Source organism: Molossus molossus, unplaced genomic scaffold, assembly GCF_014108415.1.
Source record: "Molossus molossus isolate mMolMol1 unplaced genomic scaffold, mMolMol1.p scaffold_m16_p_13, whole genome shotgun sequence".
In the NCBI taxonomy this organism is placed as follows: Eukaryota; Metazoa; Chordata; class Mammalia; order Chiroptera; family Molossidae; genus Molossus; species Molossus molossus.
Window position 1 is genome coordinate 85,589,141 of NW_023425348.1, and position 27,546 is coordinate 85,616,686.

The 27,546-nt window shown below is 41.7% G+C and overlaps 1 protein-coding gene across 1 annotated transcript in view; it reads left to right on the forward strand.

The window, feature by feature from the left end:
* The window catches only part of CTNND1 (catenin delta 1), a 51,673-nt gene that overhangs the window by 16,900 nt on the left and 7,227 nt on the right, over nt 1–27,546 (forward strand). Inside the window, exons 2-17 of the mRNA XM_036258346.1 lie at nt 7,426–7,547; nt 8,774–9,063; nt 11,083–11,154; nt 12,137–12,289; nt 13,718–14,253; nt 17,868–18,331; nt 19,646–19,829; nt 20,700–20,817; nt 21,281–21,434; nt 21,861–21,878; nt 22,315–22,383; nt 23,377–23,504; nt 23,600–23,750; nt 25,259–25,451; nt 25,809–25,923; nt 26,421–26,508. Of these exons, the coding sequence (XP_036114239.1) occupies nt 8,869–9,063; nt 11,083–11,154; nt 12,137–12,289; nt 13,718–14,253; nt 17,868–18,331; nt 19,646–19,829; nt 20,700–20,817; nt 21,281–21,434; nt 21,861–21,878; nt 22,315–22,383; nt 23,377–23,504; nt 23,600–23,750; nt 25,259–25,451; nt 25,809–25,923; nt 26,421–26,508 (2,638 nt within the window). The 5' untranslated portion in view covers nt 7,426–7,547; nt 8,774–8,868. The remainder of the gene's footprint in view (nt 1–7,425; nt 7,548–8,773; nt 9,064–11,082; nt 11,155–12,136; nt 12,290–13,717; nt 14,254–17,867; nt 18,332–19,645; nt 19,830–20,699; nt 20,818–21,280; nt 21,435–21,860; nt 21,879–22,314; nt 22,384–23,376; nt 23,505–23,599; nt 23,751–25,258; nt 25,452–25,808; nt 25,924–26,420; nt 26,509–27,546) is intronic.

Here is a 27,546-nt window from a genome sequence, read left to right on the forward strand (position 1 = left end):
CAGAAGGGAGCTGTATTCTACACCTGATAGTAGGGGTATCTTCTTGCTCTTTTCAAAGGGCTTTGAGGAAGCAGGACTATGTAAATATGACTCAGTTACATGCTTCTAACTTTTCCAAGTGATCATCAAATGATGGGCAAAGAGATGGTGGGAATGCCATAGATAGAAAGTAAAGTGGTTGGTGAGAATCTGCCTCTTTAAAAAAGGAATATGAGCTCACTCGAGTGATCTCTCTAGTAAAAACCCTAAGGTTAAGTTTTTGTTTTTTTTTCCATGAAAAATTTTTTTCTCCGCTAGGGTAGGGAAGGATATAAGGTGTCCTAGTTAATTTTAGGGTTTCTCTTTTATGACACAAGAGTCAAATAAATACCTTTCCATTTTGATTAGACTTTTTCTCATTGCCCATTGTGTTCCTGATCTCCCTCTTTTTCTCCTAGTAGGAGGGGAAAGGCAATTGGCCTTTCCCCTTCCTCCAGTCTGACACCTCCCTCTGTTTTTGCCCCTCCCTCTTATCTTTGTTTTCTTATCGGCCTCTCCCTAATGCTCTGCTTTCTCCTTATAAGGATAAGTGAGGCGCCTTTGGCAGGGTTGCAACAGGGATCCAGGTAAGTAATTTAGTGTGTCTCAGACTCTCAGGATTGAGAGAAAATTCTGTGTAATCTGCCCCAGTGGTGGGCCTTGGAGAGGCACGTGGGTAATGGGGGAGGAGAAGGAGGAGGCCTGGCCTGAGAGATCAGAGGACTTGTTAGACCAGTCCTGTGTGTGTCATACATGCTCTAGAGAGAAGCAGGTTTTGTTTCTTTTCCATACCCTTTCGGTCCTGGGCCCCCTCACTAGGTGAGAGCCACACCCTTCCTTTGCTTCAAAGCCAGTCCAGCATTTAGCCATTTTAGTATGTTACAGTTTGGGGGGTTCCCCGAATACTTGGGAGGCGGAAAGAGAGAAAGAGGAATATACCATCTGGTTTCCGAATTTAGGGTTAAGATGATTTTTTTTTTTAAGTCAGTAGTAAAACTTTAAATCCTGACAAGGTAACTTTGGGCCAGCTCAACCTCTTTAACAAGTAGTAGTTTAAAAACTTTTATGTATGGCTCTGGCTGGTTTGGCTCAGGGGTTGGAGCATGGGCCTGCGGACCAAAGAGACCTGGGTTTGGTTTCCGCTAGGGGCATGTACCAAAAAAACAAAACAAAACAAAACACTTTTATGTATGTATTTTCCTTCTTTTCTTTGAAACTACAATCAGATATAATGTATCACTCTTTGCCAGATGTCCTTACTCATCAAAGACACAGTGAGATCTTTGTAAGAGTGAAACTCCTTCAGTCAACCTTTTGGGTGCCCTTACCGGGAGAAGCAGGGCATGAAAGATCCACAAGGAAGTGCAGAAATTGCTAACATCCAAACAAGGCCATTTCCAGACTATCATTTTAGTAACTCTGAGAAGTGCTCAGTTGAAATGAGTTTGTACAGTGAGCAGAGTTTCCTTTAGTCTTAATGCAAATCATGCCAGGTTTTTAGGGTCAGTGCCGGAGTGAGACTTCCCAGCCAAGGGAGAAATACTAGAATTGTCTGACTGAGCTTCTGATGGTACAAGATCAGATGGTGGTGGTGAGGGGGTTACTTAGGCTTTGGACTGTGGTACAAGCACTCCTTGTGATAAGAAGCCATGGAAAAACTATTGACAAAATATATTTTATTTTAAGAGTGAAATGGCATTTTTCTCTGCGTGGTTGAACAAGAATAATTGCATTGAATTTTGGGGCAAATGCCAGTTAAGGCAAATTAATACTTTTTAGGTATCTAGAAGACCTACCTTTCTTGGCTTGAATGTTATGTAATACAGTTCTGTAGTATTACAGGTGCTATATTGGTCAATGTTCTTCAGTAGGAGGGGATCATTATGCTTTAAAAAATAAAACAATGCCCTGGCTGGTTTGGCTCAGCGGTTGAAGCATTGGCCTGCGGACCAGAGAGTCCCGGGTTTGGTTCCCACTAGGGGCACGTACCAAAAAAACCCCCCAAAAAACAAAACATTTAAAATCTCTAGGATGGCCCTGGCTGGTTTGGCTCAGTGGTTAGAGGTTACAGCGTGAGCTTGTGGACCAGAGAGTCCTGGGTTTGGTTCCCGCTAAGGGCACGTACCTGGGTTGCAGTTTGTCCTCTGCCTCGGTTGGGGTTGTGTGGGTGGCAACCAGTCGATGTGTCTCTCTCACATCGATGTTTCTCTCTCTCTCTCTCTTCCTCCCTCCTTGAATGAGGATTAAAAAAAAATAGTCATAAAATCCCTAGGATGACATGGAAGAGGAGTTTTGCTTATCATTGCTTTTAGAGGGAGAACATAACTTTGTGACATTGGTTTTGATTTCATAATGAATGAATAGGAAGAAAAGAGGAAAGCTGATTTTGGGGCTGGCTATGGAAGATAACATTTCTTGCCTAAGAACCCAAAGACTATTTTGTGGGGTTTAGAATTCTCAGGACAAATAATTTTTCCTCTTTTCTCAGTGGCTTGCTTGCCTAATTCTGGTCATGTCTTTGGATATACTTATCTGAATTGTATGGCGGTACAGAGAGGTTCAGAGTCATCCAGCCTAAAGTGTTATATGTATTAGCCTCAACTCTGGCTTTATATGTAAACCTCAACTCTGGAAAGTAATAGAAATGGAAGCTTACAGGAGTTATAACTTCTCTGTGTTCTCACAGCTAATTTTTGGCAGAGTCAATACTTGAACTCAGGTCTTTTGACCCCTTAGTCTGGAGTTTGATTTTGTTTTTCCCTTTGCATTTTTTTTATCCTCACCCGAGGATATTTTTCCACTTTTTGTTCAGATAGAGTGGGAGGGGGAGAGAGGAAGAGAGAGAGAGAGAAATATTGACGTGAAAGGGACACATCGAGTGGCTGCCACCCACACGACCAGCCTGGGCCGGGGACAAACTGCAACTGAGGTACATGCCCTTAGCGGGAACCAAACCTGGGTCTCTCTGGACCGCAGGCCGATGCTCTAACTGCCGAGCCAAGCCGGCCAGGGCCCTTTGCATTTTTTTTTAAATTCCTCACCTGAGAATATTTTTCTATTTATTATCAGATAGGGAGGGAAGGAGGGGGAGAGAGAGAGAGAAACATACATTGATGTAATAGAGCCACATTGACTGGTTGCCTCCTGCACGACCCCACCAGGCTGGGGACAAACCGAAACTGAGGTAGCTGCCCTTGACCAGAATTGAACCCGTGACTCATTGGTCCAAGGGCCGATGCTCTAACCGCTGAGCCAAACCGGCCAGGGCTTGTTTTTCCCTTTGAGAGTATAAAGAATTCCTGCAGTTCGGCCAGTATGGCTCAGTGGTTGAGCATCGACCCATGCACCAAGAGGTCACTGGTTTGATTCCCGGTCAGGACACATGCCCAGGTTGTGGGCCTGATCCCCAGTGAGGGGCATGCAGGAGGTGGCCAGTTGATGTTCTATCTCATCGATGTTTCTATCTTTCTCTCCCTCTCACTTCCTCTCTCTAAAATCAATAAAGGAACCCTGGCCGGTTTGGCTCAGTGGTTAGAGTGTGAACCTGCAGTCCAGAGAGACCTGGGTTTGGTTCCCGCTAAGAGGCATGTACCTCGGTTGCAGTTTGTCCCTGGCCCTGGTTGGGTCGTGCGGATGGCAGCCACTCGATGTGTCCCTTTCACGTCGATGTTTCTCTCTCTCTCTCTTCCTCTCTCTCCTTCCCACTGTATCTGAACAAAAAATGAAAAAATATCCTCGGGAGAGGATTAAATAAATAAATAAATAAAATCAATAAAGGGAAAAAAAATTAAAAAAAAAAAAGAATTCCTGCAGTTTACAGGACTACTGTAGATGGGAGAGTGGAGCATGTGGAGATGTGTTGTTTATTCAAAAGCCCTACCAACACCACCAAAACTTGAGTCCCTTGTGTTGCTATTCATAGTACTGTTTGTATTAGTAACAACACTAATAGCTTTCTGTGTGTCAGGACATTTTTCTTCGTACTTTATATGGATTGTCGCATTTAATTTTTACAACTACCCTATGTGTTATATTTCTCTCATTTTACAAAAAAAGAAACCTGAAGCTTAGATTGTGGTACTTTGCCCAAAGTCATATAACTAAAAAGCAATGGAGCTGGGGTTTGAACCCAGTCAGTTTGATTCCAAAGTCCATATGTTTTCTTTTTTATATGTTTTTATTGATTTTTTTTTTAAGAGAGAGAGGAAGGGAGAGAAAGATATCAATTGGCTGTCTCCTACATGCCCCCCACTGGGGATTAAGCCCACAACCTAGGCATGTGCCTTGACCGGAAATGGAGCCAAGACCTCTCAGTCCATGGGATGACACTCAATCTACTGAGCCACATTGGCCAGGCCAAAGTCTATATTCTTAATTGCTAAGAACTGTAATTCCAAATGACATTTCTACAGCCAGTTTATAGTAGAACAAATTATTACAGGGACGGTGCTACTGGCAAGTAATTTTTTTTTTTTTCTCTGCTACCTGATTGGCATTGTCCAACTGTTTGGTCTATCTGGGTACTTGAACTATTTTTGGTTTGGAATTCTTATAGAAGGGACTGAATTTTTACTATTGTCATTGCTTAAATGCTGGAGCCTCATAGGACCTATGACTTGTTAAGAATAAAACCAGTTATTCTCAGAAAATGTAGTCTTAAAGGAATAGCAAGCTTCACTTTATGTGCCCTGTCCCCCTTCACTATGGGAGTTAACCTTGGTGGGGTTTTTTTTTTTTTAGTGAGAGCAAGAATAATCTACTTGAAAATATTAAGTGGCAAACCTGGAAAGTGGTGTGTTGGTCTGGATTCATAAGACCTTCCTCACTCTAACCTCTGACTACCAAAGTCAGGTAATGGTTTGCAAATGTTGTTCTATAGTATATATCTGTATCTAGCTATAGCATATATATTTGATGTATATGACATGGAGAAGAATCTTTCCTTAAGTCTCTGAGCTATGAGTTACTTATATCTTGCCTAATTCCTTCATTCTCTTCCCCCAAGTATGCTTTCTTTTTCCCCCATTTATTTTCATTCTCACACTTATATCTTTTATGTAGACATGTGGATGATTCTTTAATCTGAAGATAAGTGGAAGCCTTTTCTATTTTTTCTGTGATGTTGGTAGAAAATCCTCTCAAGGGTTGTAGGGGAGAGGGGCTGGACTGTCCATCTTATGCTGGACTTATGTTTTTTGGACTTGACAGCATGCAGTAGAAAGAGAACACAGACTGTGCAATATAATAGATCTGGGATTAAATTAAAAAATTGCTTATTACTGAGACCTTGGGTAATTTCTTCACCTACAACCTGTTTTCTCATTTGCAATAAAACTTCATTAGGGTTGTTGTAAGGATTGCCAGGAAAATAAACATTCAGTCATTGTTAATTCTTTGCACCTTAACTTTCTCCTTGGTAATAAACTGCAAAGGCCTCAAATAAGAATTCAAGAACTTACAGTAAAAGTGTAAATGATGATGACTGCCAGGCCCTAGAGAAGCACCCTATGTCCCAGAAACACTGGTCTAGGTGGGACCTCCTGGTAAATAGAGTTGGAGTAGGGAAACCAGCTCATCCACTCCTTAGAACCCAGTTATGCTCTTGATTCAGTTAATTTCTTCTACTAGTTCACAAAATAGTTTTGGGCTGAGGCATTACCATTAAGTAATGTAATTGGAAGATAGAAACTACTTCTTGAAATAACTTAATATCTCATATTTGTATAACACTCATTATCTCATCTGATCCTTACAACAACTCTGAGTTAGACTGGGCTGGTGGTATTGGCATCTTATGGATGAGAACATGGCAGTGACTTACTGCCATTGTTGGCCAGTGGCAGAGCCAGCACTGGGACCAGATTTTTGAGTCCTATTCTTTTCCTACATAGCCTCTGCTTCTACCCTCTTCCAGGCAGAAAATCTTCCCATGTTTTTGACCTAGGAATCTGATCTCTTTCTACTTAACTGTGCTGTCATCTTCTCCAAATAAGAACCAAGTGGTCAGCTTTTAAAGCCATGAAGATAGGAAAAGAGACTGCTTCCTGACCTAGAGTCCTGGATAGTTTTCCTACTATTTTTCCTAACTCTTTATTGAGTTCAAGTTGTGAGGGCAAAAAGTGGCCATTTATGGCGGGGTGACAGATGATTTCTCGGTGCAGCGGGGAGTGTTGTCACTGTATGCCCCATAGTAGTGGTAGTTTGAGCTTTTATTAGCAAAGAAAATTACAGGGTGGAGGCTACCAGAGTGGTAACTGCAGTACAGGCCCTGTTGAAAACCAGAACTGGAAGAATGAATCTCTCCTGAACTCTGAACTCAGAGTCTTCTTGGTGTGGAAGGTTCATAGGTCATTGTACATAGTGGATATATGGCAAGGGCTTAACATGAAGAAATGAAGATGAAACAGGAGCAAAATTAGAAAAAAATAAGGATGCTTAGTAAAGACATTTGAGTATCCTGTTGGGATGTAGGGTGGGAATATGAGAAAGTAACAATGGGCTTTGGACTGAAAGGAAGGACAGGAGTGATAAGTGATTGTGGGAGCGCAGAGCTGGAGGTAAGGGGAATTTAGAAAAGGGCTACCACATACTTGGATTTAAGGACTGGATCCACTGGAAAGAGTCTTAGTGATGGAAAATTAATTAGGGAGTTTATTGGGCACCCATTTATCACTCTGGATACTCTTGTTTGCCGAATGCTCCATATACAGGTATACCTCATTTTATTGCACTTCACAGATGTGTTTTTTCACAAATTGAAGGCAAGACCCTCAACCAGCAAAAAGATTACAACTTGCTTTATTGCAGTGATCTGGAACTGAACCACAGTATCTCGGAGGTATGCCTGTATTCTAAGGCAAAGAGGCCCAAATGTGCTTGGTGGGGCTCTGGGGAGCGTGGGAAAGGGAACTGAAGCAAAGCCTAGGCTAGTCTCCACATGTCTTCCCCACTACACTATTGCACTGGTTTCTCAATATCTTTGTGGGCATGCTGGGACTGGGCTTTGAGGTTTCTGCCTTAGGGGTGGAAAGGAGGGGGAAGGGCGTTCCAACAGCATTTTTTCCCTCTTTCCAATTTGGTTGCTGAGAACAGGGGGTAACAGTATTTCTATTCATATTATAACCTGCTCCTGGTTCTGTATATAAGTACAAGTAGAATAACCTCTGATATGACAGTAGAATCCAGGTTTTAATGAAAGCTGCATTCAAGGACCAGGTATCTGAAAACAGAGCAAAGTCCAAAGGACATTTGTCATATTAAGCAATTCCAAATCATATTTTCAGTTATTCCCTTCCATTCCCAGATTGTCTTTCTCCCAATACCTGCCCTCACTCTTCTTATTTTTTAATGTATTGGGTATATTTATTTTTTCTCTCATTTCCATTTTTCGTCCAAATATTTCTGCAGCTCTCTCCTTCCTGCTTCCTCCTTGCTGTGGTGGTGGCTGGGATGCTTCTCCCATGACTTTTCGAATCTAGACTGGGCTGTTCTCTGTGTTAAAACAATCAATTACGACCTTCTCTTAACAGGTGTGTATGGAAATATGTTTATTAAGAATAAAAAAACTAAGTGTCTTTTTTCTTGAGGGGTTGATGAGAGGGTGGGGGATAAGGGAGAGGGTTTATTCTAAAACCTGCCTTTCAGCTTGATATATTTTGAACTGGCCATAAAGTCAGCCATAGCTGGTATTCAAGAGAGAAACCCCATTAAATCTAACAGTGTGACTACAATGACCCTCCCCTTTATTAGCCAACTTGCAGTTTATATAATAATGATATGGGGAGCTCTTCATTTCTATTTAACTGTCATTTATTGTATTAGTAGTGCATATAAACCTTGTAGGTATTTTGATATTACCCCAAGTTAGAATAAGAGGTAAAAATATAGTTGGTTTAGGGCTTCTGCAGGATAACAGAGGTGTAGGAAATTCTAGGGATTGATTGGAGGTTACAATATGAACTACTCTGAGGGACAGTTTCATAGTTTGAATCTAATGTTTCTTTTCATATTCCACAAAGAACTGAGGGACACTGAAAATTGTACCTTTTTACCCATAGAGGGTTTTTCTTTTGGTGTGGCTCTCTTGCTTCCTTATCTCTTTAGCCAAGGCACACATTTTATTCCCCAATACTGTAGTATAGTTTTGAGAAGTGGAAAGACCCCCTCATAAATATGTTAAATATGAGGGCCATAATTTTGTTTCCTGCCTTTTTTGGTAGGAAGTTTTTTTTTACTACTACCACTTCTATTGGTATTTTAATTAGCATATTAATTTAGCATGTTTTGCCACTAGTTGAACACTTTTAGTGTTCAGATTTGGGACAGATGTTAAGTAAGGTCTATAACTGTCCCTTTATCTTTAGAAGTGGCTTGCCCCTGCAGGATAGTAAGGGCTTGTTTGTACTACTCTGATCAAGTTGATGCCAGCAAAATTTTCCAGGGAAAAAGAATTTTAATCTCATGTCATGACTGCAGCCCTTAGCCACATTCTTCCTCTCCTACCTGCAGTGTAGAGACTTGAATCTAGTTGTACCTTTCCTTTCAGTAGTTATTTTTGGAGGAGTGTTAAAGAGGATAATGGGCAAAGGACCCTGCTTGAGCAAATATTGGTGATGGGTTCTCAGGCTTGGTGGTGGCTTGCTTTCTGCACCGCAATAAAACCACAAGAGGCCATCTTTGGCCCTGGAATGAATAATTCATCTGTCTTCTCTGACCTGTGATCTTTTCTCTCCTCTCTCTTACCTTCTCCCGGTAGTGTGAAGTGAGGGGGGCCTTCTCCCTCCTTCCTCCTTCCTCTGTGAGCCACCTTCCTTTTTACCCTGCCCTGCGGCGACTCTGCCCCTTACCTTCATGGACGACTCAGAGGTGGAGTCGACCGCCAGCATCTTGGCCTCTGTGAAGGAACAAGAGGCCCAGTTTGAGAAGCTGACCCGGGCGCTGGAGGAGGAACGGCGCCACGTCTCGGCGCAACTGGAACGCGTCCGGGTCTCACCACAAGATGCCAACCCACTCATGGCCAACGGCACCCTCACCCGCCGGCATCAGGTAACCCCTCTCTCCATCAGACCTGCAGGTAGGACTTTGGCATGGTCATAGAGAGGCTATGATTCTTCTTGGGAAACTACTATCCTCATGGTGATGGGCTTTCCAGAACCCATGCTTTATGATGAAAGTTTACAAGGGTAATAAATACTGATTAAGAGGGAATGTTGTCACTGTGCTGGGTTGGGTGGACTTGTCTCTAGAAGCATCCATCTGACTTCCTGTTTTGCTGTAGTGGGATTTCTGGGTTGGTACACAATTCTAGTAATGGTAAATCATATAGTTTGAAGCTGTACTCAAGTTACTCTTGTTTTCTCTGATTTTTTTCCCCCGGTATCAGAAATTCAGCAAAGCAAATGCCTGCTTGTGGTTGAGGAAGGTGGGCACCTTGTACTCTCAACTCCAGTTCAGTTTCCTTCAGGGAACAGCCTGTACTCAGGATGTGTGGCGGTGTCCATAGATTGTGGGTTCTTCCTCCATATTGTTCTTGTGTACTCTTTTAGTTGGCTGTACAAATCATGTCTTGGAGGAAGGGGAGGTAATTGTTAATTCTGTTGGTTAGAGTTGGAGAGGGAGCATCGCCCTGCTATTTAACCCAAATAACCACAGGAGCCAGTGGTCTCTGGGTTGGCTGACTCTGTGATGTGACTTGGGAGAATTGGTGTTAGAAATAAGAAGTATCTTGTGTTTCCTATGGTTTCTCTAGTCTGATTTTGCTATGATGTAATCTGTCTGAGGTTTTGTGTGTGTGTGTGTGTGTGTGTGTGTGTGTGTGTATGTAATCTCCCTCTAAGTATTGCCTGATAGACTGCATTATAAGAGATCTCTGGTGGGAACTAAGAACAGTGCTCATGCTTCAGTAGCCCTTTTTACTGATTTCTTAATTACTTTTAAGACAGAGACTGTCCCTCATGCTGAGGAACCTGTTCGGTGAGAGGACAGAATTCCATTTGGGGGATGATTAGGAATTTGGAGGCAGTGTGTTTGCAATGTTCCTAGGATTTTTATAGAAACCAGAATGGTGGGTTAGGGATGAGAGAGAGGTATATATTGAAAGGGGAGATCAAGATTGCTCAGGCTTGGAGGAGGTGGGGAATTCCAGGATTGATAACTACATGGTCTCTCTCTTTTATTTTTAACTTCTGCTCAGCAGTGAAACCACACCCTTCCTTCTTCCTGAAAATAATGTTTAACTTCCTCTCCCTGCAGCATTACACTCTCTATGCAATGGGAGTAGGGTTGGGGAGGAGTCTCCCAAGGTGGCTGGATCTCACTGTATTCTATTGGAAGAGGAGCAGTCATATGTATTTTTATGTAGTATACTGTCTTTAGTATATATCCCACTGTTTAAGACAGAACAACGTCAGGGTGACATTTTTTATTGTGTTCTGTGGCTTTAATAAGTGATGATGAAGATGCTGAGACATCTGTTTGCTTGAAGGGAGTTGGGGGTACTTATTTTCTTCCTACTTGGAAAGGGAGACTCATAGCTCTTGCTTTTTTCTTTAAAAAGCTGCCTGGTATGGGAGTTTCCAGTGGTAGTAGAGCATGAAGATGTGTGGAACAATAAAGAAGGCTTTTGGAAACTCCCCAACCCAGCCTTTCCAACTTTCCTTATGTTCTTATGGCTTTCCAAAAAGATTGTGTGCTGGGGAACTTATCCTTGCTATTTACTCGGCAAGTTGTTTTTGAGTGCCTATTATGTGCCAGGCACTGTTCATGCTACAAGAGGATATATCATTGAACAAACTGACTGCTCCACCAAAAACCACCTGCCCTCATGGAGCTTGTATTCTTATGTTCCAGAGACCAGTCTGCCAGAGTTCCAGGTCCGATTCCAGTTTTGATAAAGTGCTAAGACTAAGGAGTGATGTGGTTCTTTTATGAGTACTGACAGAGGGACTCCAGGCCACAAATATCTTCTTGAAAGCCCTTTTCCTGTTTGGAAAAAAAGATCATTTATGTTTGCTAGAGCAAAGGAAGGCCACAAAATGAATTGTCTTCTTGTGGGCTATGTTTCAGAACGGCCGGTTTGTGGGCGATGCTGACCTTGAGCGACAGAAGTTTTCAGATCTGAAACTCAACGGACCCCAGGTAAGTCTTTTGGCTTCAGATCTGGGTTGCATCATGCATATCTTCATACTTCCCCAGCCTACAGGAGCATATTGGTGTCTTGTAAAGTGTCTGGCACATTGTAAGTACCCAATAATTAGTTTCTTTTATTTAGGAAAATATAAGAGTGGAGCTTCAAAGAATATATATAGTTTTTATTTTGGAATGAATATTGATCCAGTATTTGAACCCTCAGTTACTGTATTCCCTTTCCAGAATGGATGTGTGTCTACTTGGTAGAAAATCCTACCTAAAATCAGGCTGGTCTTAAGCCTTGGGCAGAACCTGAAGGATAACACAGAACTAGTCAGAAGATGGCTTATTGGGATTTTCTGATTCATCTTAAAAGTTCTTTTTTTGGGTAAACTTTTTTTTTATCCTCACCCGAGGACATTTTTTTCATTTTTTTGTTCAGGTAGAGTGGGAGGGAGAGAGAGAGGAAGATAGAGAGAAACATAGATGTGAAAGGGACATATCCAGTGACTGCCACCTGCACGACCAACCAGGGCCGGGGACAAACTGCAACCAAGGTACATGCCCTTAGCGGGAACCGAATCCGGGCCTCTCGGGACCGCAGGTCGATGCTCTAACCGCTGAGCCAAACCGGCCAGGGCAGGGTAAACTTTTTTGAAGGATCACTCAGATGTAGATGTAGCTGCACTTAACACAGTTCATATTCACTTAAATGACCAGAAACGGGAAGTTAAATCTGCTGTCTCTGTCACTTGGTTGCTGACAGAGGTATAGTTAACTCAGTTCATATTTATTAGAACTGGGAAATTGTATCTTCTGCCTTTTTACATAAGTTAAAAATATGGGGACAGCCACCCCTCTAAAATCCTGGGGTCCATAGAAGACGCATGAGGAGTCTCTGTCTTTAGAGTGATAGTGTTCCTCATTGGGATAGATTGTTACTATATATGGCTTAATATTAACTCTTTTCTTTTTTCTCTTTTCCATATAGGATCACAGTCACCTTCTCTATAGCACCATCCCCAGGATGCAAGAGCCAGGGCAGATTGTAGAGACCTACACCGAGGAAGACCCTGAGGGAGCCATGTCTGTTGTCTCTGTGGAGACCTCGGATGATGGAACCACTCGCCGCACAGAGACCACAGTAAGCTTTGTATAAGGTCTGGGATGATGGAGGAGGTTTTCCTATGGTTTCTGTTAGGGGAGGGAGTTAAGCACTTAAGGTGGATGAAGGGCCACTGATCTATAGTGAGAGCATAAAGAAAGTAATCTTTGTCCAGACAGAGAAGATAGAAGAGATATGGGAAGATGTATTAGAATGCAGAAAAGAGAAGGTATATCAAGGTCTATAGTAGCTTTCCTTATAGGCATATTTACTGCAAGGTCAGTTGGCCTATCTGGGGACTTCCTATAAGGTGGAGAGAAAGGTAAATGATAGATTGTAAGATATTTCTGTGTAAAGTGAACTGGAGGTAGGGGTTTCTTTCTTTTCTTTTAAAAGATGTTTTATTGATTTTTTTTAGAGAAGCAGGTAGAGGGAGAGAGAGATAGAAACATTGATGAGAGAGAATCATTGATTGGCTGCTTCCTATACATCCCCTACTGGGGATTGAGCCTGCAACCTTGGGCATGTGCCCTGACTGGGAATTGAACCAGTGACCTCTTGGTCCATGGGTCCATGCTCAACCACTGAGCCACAACGGCTGGGCTCTTTTTTTTTTAATCCTCACCAAGGACATTTTTTCCTCCATTTATCTTTAGAGTGGGAGTGAGAGAAAGAGAGAGAGAGAGAAACATTAACATGAGAGAGACACATCGACCAGCTGCCTCTCTCCCAACTCTTAGCAGGATTGGGGATGAACCACAACCGAGGTACGTGCCCTTGTCCGGTATCGAACCTGCGACTCGGGTATGCGGGCTGACTCTGTAACTGCTGAGCCAAACTGGCTGGGGCGGTTTCTTTCTTTTGTTAGAGTGGTCTAGAATTTAAGTTTATATTGTATACTTCATTAATTTTTCTTTTTTTTTTAAACCTTCACCCGAGAACACTTTTTTTTTTTTTTTTTAAATTTTTTTTTTTTTTATCCTTATCCGAGGACATTTTTCCATTTTTTATTCAGATAGAGTGGGAGGGAGAGAGAGAGAGAAACATCAATGTGAAAGGGACACATCGAGTGGCTGCCATCCGCATGACCCAAGCAGAGCTGGGGACAAACTACAACCGAGGTACATGCCCTTAGCGGGAACTGAACCTGGGTCTCTCAGGACCGCAGACCGACACTCTAACCGCTGAGCCAAACCGGCTAGGGCCCGAGAACACTTTTTCTTTCTTTCTTTTTTTTTTTTAGAGAGAGAGAAGGGAGAGAGAAACATCGATATGAAAGATGAACACTGATTGGTTGCCTCTCAAACACGCCACAACCTGGGCTGGGGATCAAATCAGAAACCTGGGCATGTGCCCTGACTGGGAATTGAAACCGCAACCTTTCAGTGTACGGGACGACACTCCTACCAGCTGAGCTACACCGACCAGGGCTTTATTAATTTTTATTTTCTCTTGCCTTACTTGAAGGTCAAGAAAGTAGTGAAGACTGTGACAACACGGACTGTACAGCCAGTCCCTATGGGACCAGACGGGCTGCCTGTGGATGCCTCATCGGTTTCTAACAACTATATCCAGACTCTGGGCCGTGACTTCCGTAAGAATGGCAATGGGGGACCTGGTCCCTACGTGGGGCAAGCAGGCACTGCCACCCTTCCCAGGAACTTCCACTACCCTCCTGATGGATACAGCCGACACTATGAAGATGGGTATCCAAGTAGCAGTGATAACTATGGCAGCCTATCCAGGGTGACCCGCATTGAGGAACGGTATAGGCCAAGCATGGAAGGTTACCGAGCACCTAGTAGACAGGATGTCTACGGGCCCCAGCCTCAGGTCCGGGTAGGTGGGAGTAGTGTGGATCTGCATCGCTTTCATCCAGAGCCTTATGGTCTAGAAGATGACCAACGTAGCATGGGCTACGATGACCTGGATTATGGCATGATGTCCGATTATGGCACTGCCCGTCGGACTGGGACACCCTCTGACCCTCGCCGACGCCTCAGGTAGGCAAGAGAAAGATCTTTCCAAGATATGAAAAGTGATAGCTTTTCCTTCTAAGTGCTTTTTTGGGATTAAAGACACTTATGACCTCCTCTCCTTTTTTTTTTTTTTTTTAGAAGTTCACCCTGTTCTTTCCTTTTCTGATTTTACTAAGTACCAACTTGCTTTTTTGTCTTTTTTTTAAATTGTAGAAGTCATATATTCTAATTATAGAAAATGACTTGTGATGGTTATTGGTCTGTGTTCTACTAAACAGTGGTCTTGGCTTGCCAAGAGTTTTCTGGTTTTTTCTGCCTAATAGCAGACCCCCTTTTGGTGATAGGGAGCACTACAGGGGGCTTGGTACTTTGGGCTATGGAATAGTCATTCACTTGTTTCTGTGAATTTCGTCAGCTTCTGGTTTGGTATTAAGAACAGAGTTAAGGATTTTAGGCTTTCAGAGTCAGAATAGACAGATACAAGAACCCTTCCTGTCGAGGTTTTAATTTCAGGTTAAAAACAAACCTTGATCTCACAAAAGCCTTGACACTTTGCACTTAGGTTCTTGCATTTGCTTCTAAAGTGAAACCAGGAGTGGCATCCTTATAGGGTGGTACATTATTGACACTCTGAGAGGTCAGAAAGCAGCTGTCTCTTCTGACTTTCCTACTCATCCCTGTGGGATTCTTTGGTGATGTGAAAAAAGGTGTGATTGCTTTTTGGACTGGTAGGTAGATGGTTTGCCTTGAGAGAATGTGGGTTGGCAAACCTTTTCTCAAAAGGACCAGATAGAACTATTTTAGCCTTTGTAGGTCCTTTATAATTTTTGTTGTATATTATTGTGGTGGTGGTCTTTTTTTTTCACGTCTTTGTTTCATTTTAACCAATAAAATGTTGTTATTCCTTTGGAAACTGGTCCCAGAGCAGTGGCCTAGCTTCTTTTGTCAGGATTTTGGTTCCAGCACACGATACAATGGCTCTTGATATAGATATTAGTACTATAAATCCTGAAAAGTGTGGTGGTGTTCTTTATACGACCTTTTAAAAATATAAAAACCATCTGACCCGTGTGGCTTAGTGGTTAAGCATTGACCCATGCACCAAGAGGTCGCCAGTTAGATTCCCGATCACGATACATGCCTGGGTTGTGGGCCTGATCCCCATTGGGGAGCATGCAGGAGGGGACCAATTGATGATTTCTCTCATTGATGTTTCTGTCGCTCTCTCTAAAAATCAATCAATAAAGGAAAAAAAAAAAATATATATATATATATATAAAAAAATAAACTATTTGTAGTTCTGGGGCTGTACAAAAACAGATTTGGCCCATGAGCTGCCAGCCCTGCTTTAGAATAAATCAGAGATGATGTTTTCCAGTTAAAGAGAAATAAGAAGTAAAGGAGATTTATGGATGTCTTGATGGTAAGTATAGCCTAGCAGCTGTTGCTGAATTTCTGTATGAGGTCATAACCTTCTAAAAAATGCCTTGGTGCTCACTTTCCTCATATTAGGTAGCTCTGGCTAACAGTGAACTGGGTTGGGCCCAGGAGTATAGGCCCCATTATCTAAGCCTGAGTCACTCCCCTTTCAGGTAACTTTTGGACATCTAATTCAACTCCCATGTGACTCACCTTATATTCTTGGGTGTGAGGGTGGGGTAAGGATAGGGATAGGGGGTGAGGCAGCAGACCTCAGCTGGTACTACTTGGAGCAATGGTCTATAACAACTATCACCTAAGAAGACTGCCCAGGGTGTGGGCTCCTTCTGCTTACTGACAAGTCTGCTTTTTCTGACTTCCTTGTTAGTAGAGTGATTGGGCCTAACTGGGTGTGGGTGGCCAGATCATTCTCTGCTGTCTGTCGCTGTGGCAGTTGACATAGAGTTTTGGGCCTGGTTCTTGGGTTTGTTCCAGGGTGGCACTGGACTTGGAAACCTGCTTGACTAGAAAGAACATTTGCAACTTCCTGTTCCGGGCCTAGGAGAGTAATACAAGGTCAAACAAAAACAGTAAAGCATAATGATTAGTGGGAAAAGCAGTGAACCAGAAGATCTTAGTTCTAGTTGTGCCTTTGACACTGTCTGTATAGGCTCCAGCAAGTCATTTAAGTTTTCTGGGCACAGCTTTGTTATTTGTAAAACAAAGGAAGGAATGTCATGATCCACTGCTTCTAAGAACCTGTTTTTTTTTTTTTTTTAAAGGACCTGTTTCTTGAATGACCAAACTCTTGGTTATTGTAATTGATTATATAAAATAATAATAAAAGTTAAACATGCTCACTCTAAAATGAGAAAAACCCAGAAAAGCATACCATCCATTAATAAAGAACTACTGTTAACACTTCAGTGCATTTTTCCTTTGAGTTCTTTTTCCTGTGCATGTAAATGGACTCTTGACTTCATTTTTCTTCTACTAAAATGGAATCTTACTAATATACTATTTAGTATATTTCAGAATTTAGCTATATAAGCTTCATTTTGTTTCAGTGATATTAAAAACTGGTGATTTTTTACTAAATGCTTTGTTCATCTAAATCACTGTAGAGTGGTTGATGTTGACAGCTATGAGGCCAGCCCTCTGCTTAGGCTAACCTTGAGGGTTCGGCGACAGGGGGAGGGTTTTATGGAACAAACAACAGGCTTATTTGGAGGGTTCCACACAATAGATTCTCCTTTCTCCTGTGGGAGCCACAGAGTGAGATGAGCTCACAGATAATGGGGTCTGTTCCTTCCTGGTGGTTATGAATAAATGATAGTGTGACAGACTCACCCTCTAGTGGTTGTTGGTAGTACTGAAATAGGAATAATAATCTACCTTCAATTGCTTTGTCTGTGTTCCTTTTCTTAGTGACTGGCTATCTAAAATATAGCAGTGATCAATAATCTCTGTTTTGACAGAATTGGAGGTATTGTCTTTAGAACTTGGGGGCTGGAAATCATATTTCCAACCTATTTGTTGAGTAGTAGAGATGACCTTGGGATGAACTGTGAACATTAATGTTCAAACATATACCTCATTAGTTCTATAGCCAGGTCCTCATATGATGTAGAAATTCCTGTACTGTTTTTATTCTATCGTCTCCTCTTTTATAATTTCCAAAATAGGGTAAGGAGAGGCTTAACTATGAAGTGAGTTTAAGTGTCTTATCCCACCAGCTGTTTCCTGTGTGTAAATGCCTCATTTCCTGTTTAGCTATGGGCTTATAAGAACTGTTCTCAGACATTGTTTGCTGACTTCTCTGTAGTATTGGGTCAGTTGCTTTGGTTAACTATGCTGTCTGAAGGTTCATTTCAGTCTCTATCCAGAGAAATTAATAGCTGTCAGGTATCATTCATTGCTAAGTAGGATTTGTTTCTTTTGTGTGATTAATGTCTCTGAATGCTTGTTACTCTCCTCCAAGCTAGTAAACTTCACAGAAAAAAGTAATTTTAATCTAGTGCAGATGCCTTTAAAATTATTACTTTATCTCATTAAGAAAAATTGATCAACATATCATTTATGCAAACAGAGATAAAATCTAGGATCTAGTGTCCTAGAACTGGGGTTACTCCTACCATAAAGATGAGGGAGTAATGGGAGCTCTCCAGGAAACCAGCTCGATACATTCCTATTTCCTCTTGGTTCTTCCAACACTGCAGGAGCTATGAAGACATGATTGGTGAAGAGGTGCCATCAGACCAGTATTATTGGGCTCCTTTGGCCCAGCATGAGCGGGGAAGTTTAGCAAGCTTGGATAGCCTGCGCAAGGGAGGTCCCCCACCCCCCAATTGGAGACAACCGGAGCTGCCGGAGGTGATAGCCATGCTAGGATTCCGCCTGGATGCTGTCAAGTCCAATGCAGCTGCATACTTGCAACATTTGTGTTATCGCAATGACAAGGTGAAGACTGACGTCCGGAAGCTCAAGGGTATCCCAGTACTGGTGGGATTGTTAGACCACCCCAAAAAGGAAGTGCACCTTGGAGCCTGTGGGGCCCTCAAGAATATCTCTTTTGGACGTGACCAGGATAACAAGATTGCCATAAAAAACTGTGATGGTGTTCCTGCCCTTGTGCGATTGCTCCGAAAGGCTCGTGATGTGGACCTCACTGAAGTCATTACAGGTAAGCTGTAGGCCTAAGGGAAACTGCTAGGTTAGGGTCACTGTTACCTCGGAGATGTTGAGAGCCAGAAGGATTTTCAGTCCTTTTACTTTTTAAAAAATTTTCTTTTTTTCTTTATTAATATTAGAGAGAGGAGGGAGAGGGAGAGAGAGAGAAACATTGATGAGAGAGAACATCGACTGGCCTCCTCTAGCATGCCCCCCACTGGGGATCAGGCCCACAACCTGGGCATGTGCCCTGACTGGGAATAATCGAACTGGCGACCTCTTGGTGCATGGGTCAATGCTCAACCACTGAGCTACACCGGCTGGGCTCAGTCCTTTTACAGTACTTTTAATTAAAGGTTTTGAACTGGTGGCCTTAGGGTTAAATTGATCTCACAGTTTGCTTGGGTCATGCAGGGCTTTCAGAGTTTTAAAGAATTTGTTGCTAATGTTTAAAATTCAGAAGATTTCACTTACGATTCCCAAATTCTTGGCTTCTATTAAAAATGTGCAAGGACTGGTATCATTAGATCTGTTTTGCTTCCTGACAGTAGTTGACTGAGATGCGTGTTCTCCAGTTAACAATAGTTCCCGACACATTCTGTTGTTCTAACCAACTACTGCCATAAGATGTCACACAAACATTGAAGCTGAGTGTCATTGCCATTTGTCCATGTTCTTACAATATTTTTTAACTAGCTGGTTGTCCTTACTCACTTTCCTGGCATGTAGTCTTTTCTTTAGAAGAGTGGTTTTTCAGATTGTGGGTTGTGATTTGTTAGTGTGTATTGAACACAGTTTTGTGGACCACAATCAGCATTCCAAGAGAAAGGAAAGAAGGAAGAAAGGAAATTGCAATAATGATTGATTTTCAGTTGGGGACAATCTTGCACCCTTGAGGACATTTGCAATGTCTGAAGATGTTTTTGGTTATCATAACTGGTAGTGGGGTGGAGGTGGGGAGTGTTAATGAGTAATGGCCAGAGATACTACTAAATATCTAATAATGGACAGGACAGCTCCCCACAACAAAGAATTATCTGGTCCCCAAATTCAGTGGTACGGTGGTTGAGAAACTGGTGTAGATAGCTCAGAAAGCATTGCTTAAAATAAGTATTTTTATTAAACTGTTTCATGATATGTGTGTTTGTATTGAGCCATAATGTAAAATATGTTTCTAACTGTGGGTTACAAACAAAAGCTTGACTAGCATTCATTACAAGGTATTTAGTCATTGGGGAAGACTGAGAAATGAAAAGGGGATTCTCTTTGGCATTCTTCAAACATGTTTTGGGTACTGAAGAGCTGTCTGACGAATTGTCTCTGCCAGGAACCCTGTGGAATCTCTCATCCCATGACTCAATCAAAATGGAGATTGTGGATCATGCCCTGCATGCCTTGACAGATGAAGTGATCATTCCACATTCTGGCTGGGAGCGGGAACCGAATGAAGATTGTAAGCCACGCCATATTGAGTGGGAGTCAGTGCTCACCAACACAGCTGGCTGCCTTAGGTAACACAGGGGCTTTGAGAGTATGAAGATTGAGTTTTTGAGGACTAATTTAAATTTTTTTATAAAGAAACTTTAAATTCTTTAGCCTGTCATTTAGCCTCCATTCTATCTATATTGCAGGCTATGACTCCAACCTGTCTTTCTACCTTTGTTGCTACTTCCTTGTGTTCCGTGTACACCCATGATGTTGATTTACTTCTGTTCTCCACATATCCTCCTCACTTCTGTGCCTCTTTGACTTTGTTAATTTAATTTGGTAAACATTTGTTCAGAACCTACCACATGTAAGGCACGTCTACTTCTGAATTTTTGTCCCTGCTCTCAATATCTGTATTTCTGGTCAGGCTGTGACCAACACAACAAAAAGAATACAGAGTCCTAGAAGGGTGGGGGTGGGGTAAGGAAGATCTGTTTTTTTCTGTCTGAAATGCCCTTCTCTCCTTATTTATCTTTCAAGGCTGAACTCAAGCGTCTTTATTTCTTGAAGTTTTTCCTGATTTTTTTCTTACGTCCTATAATTGGTATAATATGTTCTTTCTCTCTTTGGGATATACTCCTATATATCCTATATTCTCTGCTTCATTCTTTATTTGTACCTCTACACAAGAAGTATCTGTTCCATCTTAAGTTATTGTGGTTGATATACTTTATTTACACCCTCCCCACCCCCTGCCCCTGACCTGGTTATAAATGTCCTGAAAACAGGGACTATCTTATTCAACTTCAGTTGCAGTGCCTTGCTTATTATGGGTATTCACTATTCGTTATTGTGAATAAAAAAGGTAGTGAGGAGGCTTCTAGATGTTGAGGGATCTTAAGGCGAAGATTTCTGGATTCGAATCATCTCAATGCCTCTTCCTTTCCCCTTAGGAATGTCAGCTCAGAGAGGAGTGAAGCTCGCCGGAAACTTCGGGAATGTGACGGTTTGGTGGATGCCCTCATTTTCATTGTTCAGGCTGAGATTGGGCAGAAGGATTCAGACAGCAAAGTAAGTTAATGGCTGAGTGAATTCCATTTATAACAACCATGAGGTACCTGAAGTGCAGACCTATCACCCCAGGCCTTTAAATAACATTAGATATGTAAACCAGCCCCTACTTCCTAAAATGGGTATTCACCTTAGAAAAACTATTTTTTTTAGAATTTCCTTCACCTTTCTACCTTAAAGCTCTTTAGCCATACTTCCAAGGTTGTCCATTTTATTAAGTAGGAAAAAGTAAAAAGCTTATGAGTGGAAAAAGACGCTAGGTTTTTGTGTCATCTACCAAATGGTAGTGACCTTCCATTAGCCTGGGGCTATAAGGATTTTGAGAAAGCTTGGGCACTTAGAGGCACTGTGAGAGAGGATGGATTGGACTGTGCTTTTTGGATCAGTATTTTACTATCTGAATTATAGGAACATGTACCTGCTTTCTCTTCTCTCACTGAGCCTTTTCTGTTATGTTCCCAAGCTTGTGGAGAACTGTGTTTGTCTTCTTCGGAACTTGTCGTATCAAGTTCATCGGGAAATCCCGCAGGCAGAGCGTTATCAAGAGGCACCACCCAATGTTGCCAACAATACTGGACCCCATGCTGCCAGTTGCTTTGGGGCCAAGAAGGGCAAAGGTAAGTCTTACTTTCTTCTTTCTTGCTTCTTAATGTAGGACCAGGAAAGAAGAGAACACTTTTAGCCTTAGGTGTGAAATACTTGCTGAGTGGTATAGGAGTTTGCCTAGTCAAGTATGTCCTTTTGCTGTGCTGCTGCCTCCCCTGTGTTGTGTGCTTCATTCAAGGTTGTGGTGGTGGTGGTGGTATGGTGGTGGTGGTATGGTGGTGGTGGTAGTGGTAGAGGTATCAATTATCGGGGCAGTGAAGGACGAGAACTCAACTAATCTGGGGCCTTCTCCCCATTCCTCCTTTGTGTTTCCTGTGTTTTTCTTTTCCTCTCTGCTTTTCTGCTTATTTGCTCATGATCCTGATGACATCTCTCTCCTGCATTTTTCTTCCTTCATTTCTCTCCTCTGCTTTACACCTTGGGTGACGTACTTGAAGATGAGTGGTTCTCCAGAGGTGAGTGGAATCTTTTAAGGCGCTTATCTACTTCTAATTTGCATGTTTTGGTTTTAGCTTCCCTAGTATTTCCTTGCCTAACCCTTCCCTGTGGATGCATGTAGGAAAATTCAGTTGAGGAAGACCATTGAAACAAGTGTAACTCTTCTGAGCTAATGGCCCATGGCATGCTATTTCTGGACAGCAGTTCCCAGTTACCAGAACTTAGAACAACAGCAACAACTGTGGTTATCCTTATCTTACCTCTTTGCTGCCTGTTTTCTGTCCTTGTTTCTGCATAACCCCCTGCTGGGACAAGCTGGGGGCCCGGATATCCCCCCCGCTCCCTGATTCATATCTGATTCAAAGATTTTGATTAAAGAATTAAAATACACCAGGTAGACTTTTTTCTTTCTTAGACTTTTTACTCCTCCCCTTCTTTTTTTAATTTCTAAAGGGAAAAAACCCACAGAAGACCCAGCAAACGACACAGTGGATTTCCCTAAAAGAACTAGTCCCGCTCGAGGTAAGTTATTTTTTTCTTTTCAGTCTCCAAGGATCTCATAAACATAGTCCAAAGATAAATATTTGGTAGCCTAATACTAGACTATACAATATGTTCACTGTTCTGTCATCTCCGATTTATGGATTTAAAGTGATGGTGAATGCCTTGGCCAGTTTGGCTCAGCGGTTGAGCGTCGGCCTGAGGACCAGAGAGTCCCAGGTTTGGTTCCTGCTAGGGGCACGTACCACCAAAAATAAATAAATAAATAAACCCTCACATAATTAAAAAAAAAAAAAAAAAAGTGATGGTGAAAGTAGTGGGAAACTATAGTATTATAGTAGTAACTTAGAAAGCACTGCTTGTTATGGCAACTCTTCACATTATTGAGGATAGGAGAAGGTTCTAATGGTAGTCTAGACTAGAAACTCTGGTACCCTAAGTAGCCACAGTAGTTCTTGGGTCTTATAATAGGTAAAGTTTAAGAAGACTCTCTATTGGAGTTTGGATCTTTATATTCATCTATACAGTGAGTCCAAAATTCCCAACTTTCCATGGATATAAAAATTTTAGATATTGTTAAATCTATGATAGACTCTTTTACTTAGTCACATTGAAGGTGGGCAGAATGACTTAGTTAAGTTAGAAATAATTTGTTTGCGATGAGGAATCTATAAACCTGAGTGCTATCAATGAGCAGATGAATCCCCTGAGTACCTATGCTTGGTTTACCAAGACCAAAGTAAACTGTGGGAGAGAAGAGGCCAGGAAGGAGGAGAGAGACATTGCATAGGATGAATTGATATCTGTTCTGCTCTTACCATAGACTAATTATTCTTAAGGAGGCATGAAATCAAGCCCCTGGGTTTGCTGTTGGGTGGGTGGTAGAGTGAGGGAGCCTAATGGTATAGGAGCATAAGCCTATCAATCCAGAGTAAAGGCTGGACTTCAACCAGCTCCAGCCTGGTTCGTAGCTACTGATTAGCATCTTCTGCTTTCTTGTCCTTTCCTGTGCAGGCTATGAGCTTTTATTTCAGCCAGAGGTGGTTCGGATATACATCTCACTCCTCAAGGAGAGCAAGACTCCTGCCATCCTAGAAGCCTCAGCTGGAGCTATCCAGAACTTATGTGCTGGGCGTTGGACAGTGAGTACCTTTTAGAAAATGGATTTGGAGGTGGGAGAACTTAGCTAACTAGTTTGCTGTCATTTGTAATCTGTTCCACCTCCATGTGCTTCTAGTATGGTCGATATATCCGCTCTGCTCTGCGTCAAGAGAAGGCTCTTTCTGCCATTGCTGACCTCCTGACCAGTGAACATGAGCGGGTAGTGAAAGCTGCATCTGGGGCACTGAGAAATCTGGCTGTGGACGCTCGCAACAAAGAATTAATCGGTGAGGATGTTAACCATTACCTCAGAATCTAATACAGTACTTTAATCTGCAGGTGCTAAATAATTTATTGATTGAAATGGTTGAGAGGAAGGATCCTAGCCCTCCATAGTTGTGAATGCAAGGGTAGGAGAGGGTTATACAGTTGACCGTGAACAGCGTGGGGCACTCACCCCCATACAGTCAAAGCCATGTATAACTTTTGACTCCCCAAAAACTTGATGACTAAATAGCCTTTTTTTTTTTTAAAATCCTCACCAGAGGATATTTTTCCATTGATTGGAAGGGAGGGAAGGAGGATAGGGGTGGGGCGCCAGAGAGAGAGAGACAGAGAAACATCGATGTGAGAGACACATCAATTGGTTGCCTCCCCATGACCCCAACTGGGGTGGGGGATCGAACCTGCAACCCAGGTATGTGCCCTTGACTGGAATCGAACCTGAGACCCTTCAGTCTTTAGGCCAATGCTCTAACCACTGAACAAACCAGCCAGGGCCTAAATAGCCTTTTTTTGACCGAAAGCCTTAGTGATAATATAAGCAGTTGATTAACACATGTTTTGTATGTTATATGTGTTATATACTATATTCTCACAATAAGGTAAGCTAGAAGAAAGAAAATGTTATTAAGAAAATCATAAGGAATGGCAAATACATTTACAGTATTTATTGAAAAAAATCTACGTGTAAGTGGATCTGCACAGTTCAAACCTTGTGTTTTTCGGGTCAACTGTAGTTGAATGCTCTTGGAAAAACAAGAAGTGATGACTCTGAAAAAACAGGACAGTAATAGGTGTTATTTATTTATTTTTTAATCCTCACCTGAGGGTGTGTTTATTGATTTTAGAGAGGAAGAGAGCGAAAGACAGAGAGCGAGAGAAAGAGAGAAACATCGATAGGTTGCCTCCTATATGTTCTCCAACTGGGAATTGAACCTACAACCTTTTGGTGTATGGGACAACACTCCTACTAACTGAGCCACCTGGCCTGGGTGATAACCTGGCTTTTTTTAAGCACTTACTTTGTTAGTAGGCTTTGTTAAGCAATTCTGTATGTTCTCATTTAATTGTCATTATTTTATAGGAAAAGGAGACTCAAGGTCAGGTAAATCAAGTAATTTGCTCAAAGTTAATATACCCTGTAAGTGGCAGAGCCCAGATTTTTTTTTTTAATTCATAATGACTTTATTTTATTGAATTATTATAATATTAAATGTACTGTTTTCATTAGAATATCTGAAAGAACTTTGTAGTACTTTTGATATAAGTATTCACATTATTTCATTGTGACTAAAAAAGGAAAGAATAAATAAAGGAATAGTAAGGGCAATAAATTCTTGGCTATTCCAGGTTCTTTGCTTTCTTGATATGAGAATCCTGTAGGCGAATGAAGTAGATTCAGAGGGATAGTGCCCATACTTTATATGATGAGTGCAATTAAGAACAGTGTTAGGCTCCTCATAACCTAACTCAGCTTGTTCTTCCAGCATACATTCCTTTGTCTTTGCTACAGGTAAACATGCTATTCCTAACTTGGTAAAGAATCTGCCAGGTGGGCAACAGAGCTCTTCCCAGAATTTCTCAGAGGACACTGTGGTCTCTATTTTGAACACCATCAATGAGGTCATTGCTGAGAACTTGGAGGCTGCTAAAAAGCTTCGAGAGACACAGGGTATTGAGAAGCTGGTGTTGATCAACAAATCAGGGTGAGCTTAACACGTAAAATGATAACTGGAAGAATTTAAGTATAGAGGGGAGTTGCTAGGAAGGAGCCTTTCCTTTTTGCTTCTAAGGTTATTTTTCCTTTTTGTTTCTGAGGTTATTACTTTGTAAAGTGTGAAGAGGTATTATTCTGTTCTCTCTCTTAATGTTGATTCATAAATTGATTACAGACTTTTTCATCAAACATGTTTGTGCGTCACTATTTAGGATAGAATGCAGGACTTGATCTTACCCATTTTGGCATTTATGTTCATATGTTACATTATGTTAGAGAGAACAGGTTCTCAGCTTCTTCCCTGGTCTGACATCCAAATTCCATGTGGTGTTACTTTTCTCAAAAGGAACCGCTCAGAAAAAGAAGTTCGAGCAGCAGCACTTGTATTACAGACAATCTGGGGATATAAGGAACTGCGGAAGCCACTGGAAAAAGAAGGATGGAAGAAATCAGACTTTCAGGTAGAGAATTCTTGGGACTGAGATATTTACCTTTTTTTCTTGGTCTCAGGTAATGCTTCTGTGTTTGGTTTCTTCTCTTTCACAGTCACATCAAGTCCAGTTTTAGGTTTACTCTTCCCTACAAGTGAATGGCGCTAACAGTTCAGTTGCTGTCAAAACAGCTTGGTTTTCCTCTGTGTCATGGTGTACTGTACACTGGTGGCAACAAAGGATGGGGGCCTTTTTGACTTAACTCAAATCTGCAACAGCACTTTGATGGAGTTTGACATTTTCTGAGACTAGGTCTCTTTCTGATAGTATGAGTGTTTGGTACCTTTGTAATCTGTTCGGGAACACAAATAGAAGCCATAATATCCTAATACTATGTAGGTATTACTTATTTACTTTTGGTAAGAGTTGTATTTGGGAATAGGAGCCTAAAGATTGGTGCCCATTAGGGAATAAGAGGTGGGTAAATTCAGTACTCTGACATTATTCCATTTTATGTTTGCCTCCAGGTGAATCTAAACAATGCTTCTCGAAGCCAGAGCAGTCATTCATATGATGATAGCACTCTTCCCCTCATTGACCGGAACCAGAAATCAGGTCCAGTATCCAGGGGGCACACCCTCAGCTTTTATTCCTCCTCTGCTGTTCTTTAGTGGGCTTACTATCTAAGAAATAGGATATATATTTATTTTTTACTGAGTCAGTTTTTGGTGGAGGGTAATAATACTTCTCTTCAGGATTGTCAGAAGTTGGTAGGCCTGAGCATTAGACAATCAAACAAAACAGGCAGTTGGCCCAAGTGTGATCCCTTGTCTTTGCCAATGGACTTAAAATGATTGGAAACTGAACCCTAGTCTTTCCATTTTCTCTATTTGAGAGGTAATTGACATATAACATTGTATAAATGTAAGGCGTACAACATGATTTGATATATGTATATATTGCAAAATAATTTTTTTCATTTTGTATTTCCATATAATACCAAGTAATGCATGTTTACTATTGTAAAATTAGAAAATACAGACAACCAGAAAAACAACAACATCAAATCACTCATTTCTGTTACCCAGAGATACCACTGCTATTTTGGGTTATACGTATCTTTTTTATCTTCAGATGGGGGTGGGTGGAGAGAGAGAGAGAAACATCTTGGCTGGAATTGAACCTGCAACTCATTGGTCAGCAGGCCGATGCTCCAACTACTGAGCCAAACTGGCCAGGGCTTGGGTTATATCTTTTAAACACTTTTGTCATGTGAGCAAATACATTTTCCTCCCAAAGGTTAATCATATATTTTGTTTTGAAAAAGTATTCTTTTTCACGTAAGTGTATATTATGACCCTCATATATATATATATTTTTTTTTATCCTCACAGGAGGACATTTTCCCATTTTTTGTTCAGGTAGAGTGGGAGGGAGAGAGAGGAAGAGAGAGAGAGAAACATCAATGTGAAAGGGGCACATCGAGTGGCTGCCACCCACACGACCAACCAGGGCCAGGGACAAACTGCAACCAAGGTACATGCCCTTAGCAGGAACCGAACCCGGGTCTCTCTGGACCGCAGGTCGACGCTCTAACCACTGAGTAAAACCGGCCAGAGCTCTTTTTTTTTAAATGTTTTTATTGATTTTTTT